The sequence below is a fragment of the Odontomachus brunneus genome, unplaced genomic scaffold, assembly GCF_010583005.1.
Source record: "Odontomachus brunneus isolate Ranch 3 - 2012 unplaced genomic scaffold, Obru_v1 Obru_scaffold_078, whole genome shotgun sequence".
In the NCBI taxonomy this organism is placed as follows: Eukaryota; Metazoa; Arthropoda; class Insecta; order Hymenoptera; family Formicidae; genus Odontomachus; species Odontomachus brunneus.
The window spans coordinates 1,561,376-1,573,289 of NW_022639528.1; the positions used below are offsets into that span (position 1 = coordinate 1,561,376).

General features: G+C 41.4%; 1 protein-coding gene across 6 annotated transcripts in view; it reads left to right on the top strand.

Annotated features, from left to right (window-relative positions):
• The first annotated feature begins 376 nt into the window (after positions 1-376).
• Positions 377-11,914, top strand: part of LOC116847488 (transcription cofactor vestigial-like protein 4) — an 18,026-nt gene continuing 6,488 nt past the window's right edge. Inside the window, exons 1-2 of one of the 6 annotated variants that reach the window (XM_032822554.1) lie at positions 377-645; positions 6,949-7,272. Coding sequence is in view for 3 of the 6 variants with exons in the window: in XM_032822557.1 (XP_032678448.1) it covers positions 7,215-7,272 (58 nt within the window). In the remaining 3 variants the exon portion in view is untranslated. Of the gene's footprint in view, positions 646-1,387; positions 1,636-2,150; positions 2,368-6,948; positions 7,273-9,396; positions 10,498-10,983; positions 11,035-11,914 lie in introns of those variants that run through there. The other 5 variants (XM_032822557.1, XM_032822555.1, XM_032822556.1 and 2 more) reach the window with 5 other exon arrangements.

Genomic DNA, 11,914 nt, shown 5'->3' on the forward strand with positions numbered 1-11,914 from the left:
TGTAGATACGAAGAAGTAGGACAAGTCGGGAAAAATTTCGAAAATTCGCAAAAATTTTCGACGATAAAAAAGGGAACGTGTTCTTGAAAAGCGAGACGTGTCTCGATCACATCCTGACTGACTCGGAAAGTATCAATACAACAAAGAAACAGAGAAAGAGAGAGAGAGAGAGTTTCGCCGTTGTGTCGTTTCTATTCGCAATAATACTCCGGCGTATTTACAAGGCTGCGGGCGGACTAGTTGACGGTTTTGCCGCCGTGGCGTGACAGTCGCGCGAATACCGCACATTCCAGCGTAATGCCGGAGCGCGCGCGCGCGGGGGTGAAGAGAACAGCGCGGCCACGGCGGTGGGGGCGTGCGGTGCTGTGGGCCGCGGGAGTGGAGGTGGGGAACGGGGCAAACAACGAGGCTGCCTGTCGTGTCAAACGGGCTCCGGCGCGTCCGCCCGCATACCATTAGATTTTCGTCGTTTTCAATGAAAACACGCGCCCGGCCGCAGCACGGAGCGCCGGTGACGAACGCGCCGTACAACCGACGTCGCGTTTACTCGAGTGTCAACAGCCAGCGGAGGAGTGTCACGACTTGAAATCGCGCGAGCTTTCGCGTGCGGCCTACGAGGAGTGTAAAGCGGCAGCGGCTGTGCGTGTGAGTAGGTTAAGCGTAATATACACGCGCGCGCGCGCGCGAATCACATGAAACTCGCACAGGATATACTCACATGCATGCATACGTACACACACATACGCACATAGCGTGAGCATGCACGTCAAATAAAGCGAAGCAACGAAATGCGGCGAGCCGACGCGGTCTCCCGAGGAATGCGTGCGACTCGCTCCCTTTTTTCTCGTTTTTTCTCATTTTTCTTTTACGCTACGTCGCATTCCTCTATTGATTCCTCGCGAACGTCGAGAGCCGCGGCGCCGTCGCCGACGACCACGCGAAGTAGCACGCTTACCGTCGTCATCATCATCGTCGTCGTCGCGGTCGTCGTCGTCGTCGTCGTCGTCGTCATTATCGTCATTGTCATTGTCGTCATTGTCTTTATCGTTATCCTTAGGTTTGTTTTTTTCTCGAAGAACTTCCTAAACTAGTGTGCACCGGTGCAGTAATTACGAATAACAAAATATATTTGTTTCACTCTAACTTATTGCACCGGTGTACATTAGTTCAGCAAACTCTTCGAAAGAAAAAACAGATCTTTTGTTGTCGGCGCGACATTTAATTTGATGATCTCGTGATTAAAAATCGCCAAAAGCCGTGGTCGTGACGAATCCGTCGTTTCCCTCCCTCCGCGAGAGTCGATGTCTCCTCATCGTCGTCGTCCTCGTCGTCGTCGTCGTCATCGTCGCGTTTAGCATGGAATTTCGTAGCAGGTACATGTTCGTCGTGGCAGTTGGCGCGCACGCACTTCGACCCCGCGGTCTTTCAAAAAGTTAGCGCGCCATAAGCGAGCAGTCCCGTAGCCGACGACTTAACGTTAGCCGACGGCTGTGCGGCGCGCAGACTGCGCAGCGCTCGGAATTTATTCGCGTTTGGAATCTCGCGGCAATTCACGCGACTCGGCGATTCACGTTAACGGACGCGCACGACCGTCGGCCGCCATTGTTTCTGAAACTGCTTCGTTGCGCGGAACCGGTATGTATTGTAAAGACATTTCGGCACATGCGCGCGAATATTTGCGTTTCTTAGCACTCGAACTCCACGCTACTCGGCGTTTCAGATAAGAGAAAATTGCGAAATTTTTTTGAAAAGCGAATTCCGCGGCGTCGGAATTCACCGTCGCATTTGCGCGTTTGTTCTATCTCCTCGTGTTCGATTAGCCCGAGCCGAGAGAGAGAGAGAGAGAGAGAGAGAGAGAGAAAAAAGAGAAAGAGAGAGAGAGAGTGAGTGAGAGAGATTGAAACTCCTCAAAACCGGTATCGTTTCGACGTGTCGAGACTTCCGTGTGGTGAACGCGCGAAAATCGTCCTTACGTCTCATCTCTACGCGATTGCGAAATAGAGGAAAACTTCTAACAGTCGGCACTTTTATTCGAATTTGATTGAATATCAAAGTGCATGGGAATCATTTATTAATTATTTATCAATTATTATTTATATATTTATTCGTTTTCTTTTAAATCCCTATACACCTTGATATTTGATAATATCCGCGCAAGAGTGTCGATTACTAAACATTTTCTCCACAATTGCAGCCATTCTACACTCTTCTACACTTTGCTTTTCGCATTCATTGTTTTCTACTCTTGCGCCTGATCATTCGCTTTGTGTCAGGTTGACGATGTAAACAGTCGTGTAAAGGATTCATCATATGGCCGGTGGTTCTTTGTTCTCTCCCGAAATATCTCTCAAACCGCTCCTCTGTCAGGTATACTCGCAGAAAATACAAACCGTAGAAAATACCGTAAGTTTCGGCCGCAAGTTCCTTTTCGTTCTTTAACCTCTCCGGCACTTTCGATAACATCCGCAGTAAGATGTCGCATTCTTACCTTTTCGACGAAAATACGACAGTCGCGTACACGCGAATCGTAAATCAGGGAGGACAGTTCACGTGAAGTTGACGTTTCGTTCATCCGCACGTAAAAGTTCGGTGGAGCGCGCGCGCGTTTGGAATTCCATTGGGTGCGTCGAACTTTGCTCGAGCGATTGTACGGATATTCGTTTCGGGAAAAGTGCTCTTTTATAATGGCACGCGTTGATTTGTGTGAGAAAGCTGGAATTAAAAACACGAACTCTCTTCTTCTTGCGACTTTTTGGAGCCTCGATTGTCAAATTGTCGACTGCGACGCGACGTTCGTGTGTCTTTCATGATGTTATTGTTATATTTCCAACGAAGACAGTCGCGCTCGTTAACTTTGCATACGCGCAGATACGGACATTTATGTAACCAGTAGAGGAATTTTCAACAAAGATAAAAATGTCTGTACACGTACCCAACTCTAAACATTCTCTTTGTTTTGGTTTTTAAATACAAACATATTTAAACTCGCAAAATAAAGAATATAATATGTACATATATTAAATATATGTATACATACATTCTATGTGTGTTTGTTGAAAATTTAAATATATTTAAAGACCAAGAAATAATAAGAATGTTTAGGGCTAAGTATGTGTCTAGGCGTAGGTACTTTTGATACTTTTACATCGTTTGTCTTGCGGGTATTTTTGCGGAAAATGAATCGCAAGATATTTTTTCAAAATATTTTGTCTTACTTATTTTTGTTTCTTGCAGTCATAATTTTACTAAAATGTGCATTTTCACGCGTCAGAAAGTGCACTTATATTTACATATTTTTTTATTATTACACTAGGAAAGAAATACTTAAAAAGCAAAAGATATTTATTCGATGGGTATTATAACACTATATTTACTTACATAAAATATTTTTCACAAAAATAAAATATACATTTTCTTAAAATCTTAGCTTTTCATGAAAGCAATTGTTTATTCAATTTAAATAAAAAAATTTAGGTTTTAAATAAATACGTTATGAGTACCATCGAATAAAATAGTTTTTATTTTTTCGATATATTTTCCTCCCAATGCAGAGAGTGGACTTGCAAATCGAGGGAGTAGTTAAGACAATGCGTTTTAATTGTGCGAACAGATATTTGAGATGTGATTCTCATTCCACAAGGAATTCTTTTCGCGGGCTCGTCAACGAGAACGTTCGGCGAGAAATCTTGATCGGCGGTTTTGAGCTCTCGCGTTCTCGCACTCCGTAGTCGCGTGTATAATCGCCCGCATACCACGTGCTATTCAGTGCGTATATATATGTACGTGTATATATACGGGGTACGTGCCACAGATTCTGCAGCGAATTCGCGTACGATCTTGGCGAAGACCCTGTGAGAGTTCGCAATTTTTAATGCTAAATAATTTCAAAACAAATATGAAGTTGTTTCAAATCTTTATTAATTCCATGAAGTGAAAGACAAGCTTCTCTCTTTTTTTTCTTCTCAATTATCTCAGCTATCAGATTTTAATAAGAACGTCGAATAATTCCGCAGTCTATGCTCGGACTGTCGGTGTTAAAATATTAACCGAGCCACAAGTGAAATTTTCAACTCGAGTCAAGGAGGCCCCTGAAAAAAGTTTCAATCTAGATTTATTTATAAGTCGAAGGTTATTATCGCTTTGGCACTGAAACGACCGGCATTCCTTCCAATTTAGCTTCCAGTATCTGTGCCATTCGATAGTTCCCGGACACCCTGTGTACGTGCTCGATCGAATCTTTGGCCGAGATAACGCGTCGCGTGGGAATCCGCCGATCGAGCGGTTCGATCTCGCGTGCGTGGCGTTAGTCGGAGGCGCGAAAATTCACCGTTCTCTTCGCGAAGATCACACGCCGTCAATTTAACACTCTCTCGGCAATCGAATTAAATGTAGACCGTGGACGGCTGTGCGAGTGACACCGCCAATTCGATCAAAGACAACGGCGTAAGAATCGGACTGCTTCCTTTTGCAACAAGCTCGAGACAAGAGAGAGGGAGAATAAACTGGAAGAAAAGAAAAGAAACGTGTGAAAATAACCACGTGAATTACAGCTAAATTTTTTGCGCGTTACGTGTACAGGGTTGTACTGAAAAGGAGTCACGCGTCCGAATTCCGACGCTCTCATACCGGCGGCGTACTCGCGCGAAGGCGCGTAATGACATCGCCTGGGACTTTCGATCGCGCGGTACACTTTATTTGGGCCGTCCTTTCGTTTAAATAGCACGCGGTTGACGAAGCGTGATTCATGAGGTCCCTGTACACCGTGCGCTACTCGTGAAAGCAAGAGGAAGGGATACGGCCGAGCAACGGCATGCCTTTGTAACCAGATTCATCCTCTTTTCCTTATCTGATCGCTTTATCACACGAGTAACTCGGCAAATATGACGACACGGAAACGGGCGGTGCCGCGAAAACACGTAAATACACGTAAAGGAATTCGCACCGAATGCATGGAAAATGTGTAATAATTACAATGATTCGTCTCGCCGAGTTGTAAGTTCCTAATCTTCCACAATTCCAGAGGGATTAATAATCTTTCTGAATTTTAGAAGAATATTTCTTAAAAGGATAATATTTCTTTAGAATTTTCCTTATAATTATCCTAATTAATATTATTCTTATAATTATCCTTAGAATTTTCTAAAATTTTTTTTTGTTTTCTTATTTCTTTATTCATTTTATTTTTTTTTAGCGAAATTAAGTAGCTTAAGTTTTATAAAAAAAATTGAAAAATATTGCAGCGGATCTTTTTGTTCTCTACATACGAATTTAATTACAACATTTTATATAATATTTAATCTTATTGAAAATATATATAAAGATTAACAAACAAGATTACTCATCTTTAATTTTAAGCATTTAAAGTATAATTTTATAGCATGAAGTTTTCTTCACAAGTCTCTTTTAGTCTACCTAACTTATCTTCTCATTTGTATCTTCATGATTAATTTTTTGTAGGAAGCGGAAATATTCGTATGCCTCCCTTCGAGATAATGTTTATCTTCGTTCGCTTAGAAATTAACTGATTAGTTTTTCACTCAGTTCGTCGAAGAAAAAATTTTTACGTAACTTTTGTAAGAGGAAGAGATTATTGAAGCGACATAAATATGTCGATACGAATCGTGTATGAAGATTAGATTTCATGAATATGAAAGAAAAGAGCCGTTACTTTCATTGCCGTATTCAGCCGATCGTGACGCGTATAATCGTCTCAACGAGTATATTACTTATTTGCTAGATAAATCTCGCTTTCAGATTATATAAAAATCATATTAAACATAAGTGTCAGGGCTAATTATGAGTTCTTATAAAGCGTCATGGTAGTATTTTCTTTTTTTATCATACTTAAGAATCACTGATGATGTCGGTAGATCTAAATTGTAAGTGGAAATTAATATTAATGGAAGTAAAGTGGTCAGATCTTTACAAGAGAAAACGAAATTGCTCCATATGCATTGCGCGCCGCAAAAATTTGCCGTTCTCGTTCGAACGAGCGAGGGAAAAGCCAAAATACCGGAAAGAAGAGCGCGTGGAGCGGAAGGGAGACTGATAGAAGGTTGTTTATATTGTTACGATGAAATCGTGATGTCGAGCGTACGGTAGTGTTGTGAGAGGTGGGAAAAGCACGCGAGGAAGACGAGAAAGAAGGAAAGAGAGAGGCCGTGACACAAGTAGTAACGGGTTTGAACGGTCTCTCGTTGATTCACAAGCATTGTCTTTTTACTCTCGCAGCGAGAGCGAACACAGCAGCTACTATTCTCTAGGCCTCCTTTCTTCGCTAACAACTAGTTTCTCTTTGGCAAATTTCTTCAGTGCGTTCATTAGACTGACGAAAAAGGAAGAGAAAATAGGGACGAGGAGAAAGGGAAGCCGTTACTCGTTGCAACTTTTTAAATGTTGATATTAGAAGTTGCAGCTATTATGTGGAATTTTCTTAAGGGAAAGTTGATCTAGTAAACTAAGGGAGAAATAACATGCTATCTTGTCTACTTATATTTTCAAAGCTTAACTGACCAGAAGCCACAGTTATAGCTGAAGCCGCTCATAACTTGGAAATTACCATGCCGCGGCATTTCACCCGAAGGAAGAGTTAACTCTAAGTTCTTCACAAGGGGTGCCATTAAGGATCGTCGCGGTAGCGATTCTGCATCTATTTAAAGCAACTAGCGCATTCGGTTCGGTAATAACGCGGCTCACGCGAACGTGTCGGTCCCGTCGCTAGATTCGTGGCGCAAGAAGAGGCCTCGCGAGAGGAACAAGGGGGAAGAAGGGGGCTTCTGAACCGCGTCGTGGGGGCGGGGAGCCTGCGACGGGGGGGGGGCGTCGACGGTGAGGGGTCCGCATTCCACAGACAATGTCACGTTTTTTAATCCCCGTTTTACTTTATTTGCGCCGCCTTCGGCCGCGAAGAAGGCCCAAACAGTTAAAGTTTGACTTCTGTCCCTACAGAGCGCTTTCTTTCGCGACGACGCATCGCAGCCAGGCCAAGGACGACGTATCCTTGCCGCGAGGACGACGAGGAAGGTGGCAGAAGCACGCACGAGAAGGAAGCTGAGGACTCGCGAGCCGTTCTTCAGGGTGCGCGCCAATCTCACGCGGGGGTGGCGAGCAAGAGACGGACAGTAGAGAGAAAAGGAAACAAGAGGAGAGAAGGAAGAAAGACGAATAGGGAAAGGCAGGAAGAACTAGCAGAAAACTAGCAGAAAAGGGAGGATATGTCCGCTGTCGAGAGTGCCTTGGACGTCCTCTCCAGAGCAGCGACGATGGTGCAAGGTCAGTTTATACCATTGAAATTCCTCGCGACTCGCGCGAATCTTAAGATAATCGGCGCGCAGACGTACCGAGGACGTGTCCTCTTTCTCGAAGTACCTATCCTCGGATATCGCGGCGACTCCTTGAAATTCGTTCCATCTTATGCTAATTCTACGTGTCCGTGCTACACGATTATAAAGATGGTTGCATCTCGTTCCGTTTAATTTTGTCGCATAGTCTTGTCTATAAACTTCAGAAAGTTTAAAGTTATGCATGAAAAAAAAATGTAGAAATTACAACAATTGTAGTAGAAATTACAACAAAATTTTTTCGTAATTCGGAACCATATTCGGAACGAAATTACTGTATACTTGTTTAAAAATGTTGTGCACGTTTGACTTCTTGATACAAAATTATTGTAATTACTTGAATGCTTTTTTTATATCGTTATATAAACCAAATATAGATCGTCGAATTTACTGTTTCTGTTGTGATTTATACAATTTTAGTATAGTCCAACCTTACAAAAAACATTGTAAGAAAAGAAATGTAATTCTATAACGTAACGTATAATATGTTCTTCGTTCAAATTTAAGTGTCACTGCTAATAATATCTACATATTTTACATTCCTTTGCAATTTATCTTAATTTTTATATTAGAGTCCCTTCCAATTGTCTTAGAATGATATATCCATCACAAAGTGAGACATTCGACCGAGCATGAGAAAAGGATATCTTTAAAAGATAAAACAAATAGACCACTACAATTCCACAAATTTACAATAAATTAGTTTAATCAGTTTGATCGTATCATATCACCGTTCGCTGAAATTGTCCTGCATATCGATTGAAAGTGATAATTTCTCAGATCGATTGTTTTCCTAAGAACACTTCTCCGACCTCTTCTTTCGGAAATTTTCTTCTCCTGGAAATTTCGAATCGCGGTATTCGATATCGTGGAAATACGCTGTTAGAAATATAGCTGGAGACGATGAAACGTAACGCGATCGAATACGCTAGGAATGCAAAGAATTCAGAAACCACGACGACGACCGCTTGACATTCCGTAGACATTCCGCGCATAATTCATTTAATAGTCATTTTATATTTCACGCGCGTGGTCGCAGGCGTTAACCAGGCTCGTTCGTATTCAAGTTGCAGGCTGATTGCTACAGGAATCGCTATTATTATCGCAGGTGCCGCGAGTCGTAATGCAATGTGCCATTACCTGACATAAATTCGCAATCATAACACCGTTGCAATCCGCCGGGGATATCCACGCAATCGTTTTTTTACACGGAATTGATCGCGCACACGCGGCCAATGAGCAATCGCATTCTTCGCTTTGTATTCATTCGCGCCTTACGAAATCTTCCTCGTAGATCAATCCGTGTGCTTTTGCACGATTGCTGAAACAAAATGCTCGAAAGCGAGCGGGTACATTTTAGTTGCAAAAGGGTTTTTCAAACGTGTGCCCTTAGCTGGCTAGCTGCTGCTTTCGAAATTAGCACCAAATTAGGTTCATAACGAACTTCATACTTTCGCTTTTTATATCTTAAATTGAAAATTATTGATTTGCAGCTCTTCCCGCCAAATTTAGGTAAAAACGCCAAAAAAAGAAAGAACAGCCTATAACTATAATTCGTAAACAAAGAAGATATTGTGATAAAGATTACAATCAAATTTTTGCAATCTTGGACCATGTGATCGAAATTATTATATATTTGTTTAAAAATATTATGCATGATTGACTTTTTACTGCAAATTATTACAGTTATTTCAATATTTTTCGTATCGTGTATTCGGCAGTTCGTACACTGAGAAAAAATACTTGAAAATTTATTTCTGTGAATAAACTTTATATCCCACTAACAAATTTTTAAATATTTTTTTAGTATATACTTATCAAATTAAACTGAAAAAAATAATTTATTTATAGAAGATACAAAATTTATTTTTTTTCGCGGAAATATACTTTATATCCTAAAAAGAAATTTTCAAATATTTATTTCTCAGTGTACTATTTTTTAAAAAATTCATAATATAATTTCAGTATAATCTAACTTTATAAAAAACGTTGTAAAAAGAAATATAATTTTAACATAATTTTTACTAGAATATTTTCTCCGTGTGTTACACTTTTTTCTTTCCGTCTTGAAGTCTGGACGACCTTATCGTTCTTGTTTTCCAAAGCATCGATTCGGTTGAATTAATGTACAATAACTTTGACTAATAATAACTTTGACATAAAATGATATTATTGTTCTGCTATTATTACTATAAGACAGTTACATATGTATTATATTTAAACGAACTTTAATCTCATTTAAGCTGGCTACCTCGAGGTGTCACAACGTCTTCCGCGTAGTCACTGCTTATAGTCGCGATTCCACGTAGCGCAGATTGAATACACGTGTTCGGCTACGTGCGAGTCGCGCGAATGCATTTGCTGATCTCGAATTTTTATTCCTCCACACGATGACCTCCGCTCCGACTCAGTTAACTAGAGCCTCGCATATCATACTGTCATTCGCTTCGCCTTGAATAATAATCGCAAATCCCGTCCCAGATATATGGCTGTTTACGTATAATAACATTCGTATAATTCGCCAACTTGCAATTCTGCTTCGAATAATCAATTCCGATCGGATGATTTTAATTAGACTTCGCGTAAAAATGCGAATAAACGTCACGATACGATCATATCTTGAGAGAACTTGTGCTTGACATTTATTAAGCGAATAAGCTAACAATAGCATAGTCTTTGTCAGATCTCTTTGTTTTATTCCGTCTGTTTAATCTTCACTTATCGGCTTATCAGGCGTCTGAGAAATTTTTCGACGAGTTTTGTGCAACCGAATTCTTTTCTGTACCGTAAGAAAAAGATCATGATTGTCTCGTGGGATAGAGAGATTAGCGTGTAAAAAATGACATCCTTTGCGCAAGAACATCGCGAGATTCGAGTCAATGTGCGATATATGGCACATGAATATCGAAGGAGTTAAAATAAACGCTCCGCCGCGCTATCAGCCGCTTCGACGACGCATTCGCGCCTGTATCGCATCGATGCGTCGGGCGCATCGGGCGTGCATCCGTGCACGTACAGGGTCGCTCAAAGAAGTAGCTTTCGTCCTTCCGTTTACGCGTGTCTCGAGTGGCTTGACGAATACGTCAATTACCTGCCGTACTTTAGCCATTTGACGAGCGCTTCGACGACAGCAGACGTTCACTGAGAGGAAACAATGGTTGGTCCAACTAAGATATAAGTAAACTAAGATTATAGTTATTTTGCGTCCTAATCATATTTTTTTGGTTATTTCAAAACACAAAAAAAACACATATAAACTATTATCGCGTTATAGTAGAACTTAATAAAAAAAAATAGTTCTCTTGACCATTATTTATAGTAATTATTTCTTCATATAATTATAGTTACAAATGTGCCAAATATTTTTTTTAGTGTGTACATTAAGAGAAAAAAATGGTTGATCTCAGATTATAATTATTTTTGGCTACAAACATATTTTTTGGTTGTTCTAACATGAAAATGGTAGTTGTGATATGCATATAAGATTATTATCATTAACATTATAGTAGAATTTAATAAAATAAAATTATTTTCTTGGCCATAATTTATACTAATTATTGTTCTATATGATTATAATTACAAACACTAAACATTTTTTCTCAGTGTATCAGAAAGGGACCTATAGCGCGTTTCATGTTGCCACGTCTCAAAATCGCTTATGTTTTCTTCTGCGTGCGTGCGTTATTCGCGCAAGGTAATTACATAATTTCTGTCATACCTGGTGTGCGTGTCTTAGCATTTGTCTGCATTTTAAAAAGCAGCCGCGAGAACAGACGTCGATGGTCACTCTCGGCCGGCAGCTGTTTTTATCATTTTATTCTCGGGTCGTCGAGTGGTGGTAAGGAATCTGCACCTTTAATCTCAGCACACCCTGTATACATCGCGTCTGTACCTGCGAAAGGGAGAAAGAAGCTGGGAGGACGAGGCGGAGAGAAAGCGAGAAAAGAGACGAGCTAGCTTTGAGCCGTGTGCGCTTAGTATCCACCTTATAAATACACGCTTAATCCACGGTCCGTGCAGATATCGCGTAGACGATGTGTGCGCACGTGTGTCGGAGCGGTGCATGTGTGAAGGTGTGTGTGTAAAAAGCAACCTCCTTCGGCTCCACGTGGAAGGCGGGGAGGGGGGAGGTGGACGATGAGCCGAGGCGGATGAATGAATGAATCTTAAGACAGTCGTGAGAGGCGCATTCACGAAACCACGACGCCTTTGAGACGCGCTTTTTGAAGATCGCGGCTTCTCTTCAACGTCGCCGTCATCATCGTCATCGTCGTCATCGTCGTTTGCCTCCTACACATTGTGTGTATACACACAATTGCGATTCTCCATTGTGCATCACCTCCGCCGCCACTTCTCTCTCTCTTTCTGTCTTGTTCTCGTGTGTACGCGCGTAATCGCTCTCTCGCCCTGTTTTCTATCTCTCACTGTTTTCACCATCCGTCTTCCTCACGAGAAAGGAACACGTCGCCATCGAATTTGCCGTTTCCCTCGTTCGTCGGTCTCTCTCTCTCCCTCTCCCCATCTCTCTCTCTCTCTCTCTCTCTCTCTCTCTCTCTCTCTCTCTCTCTCTCTCT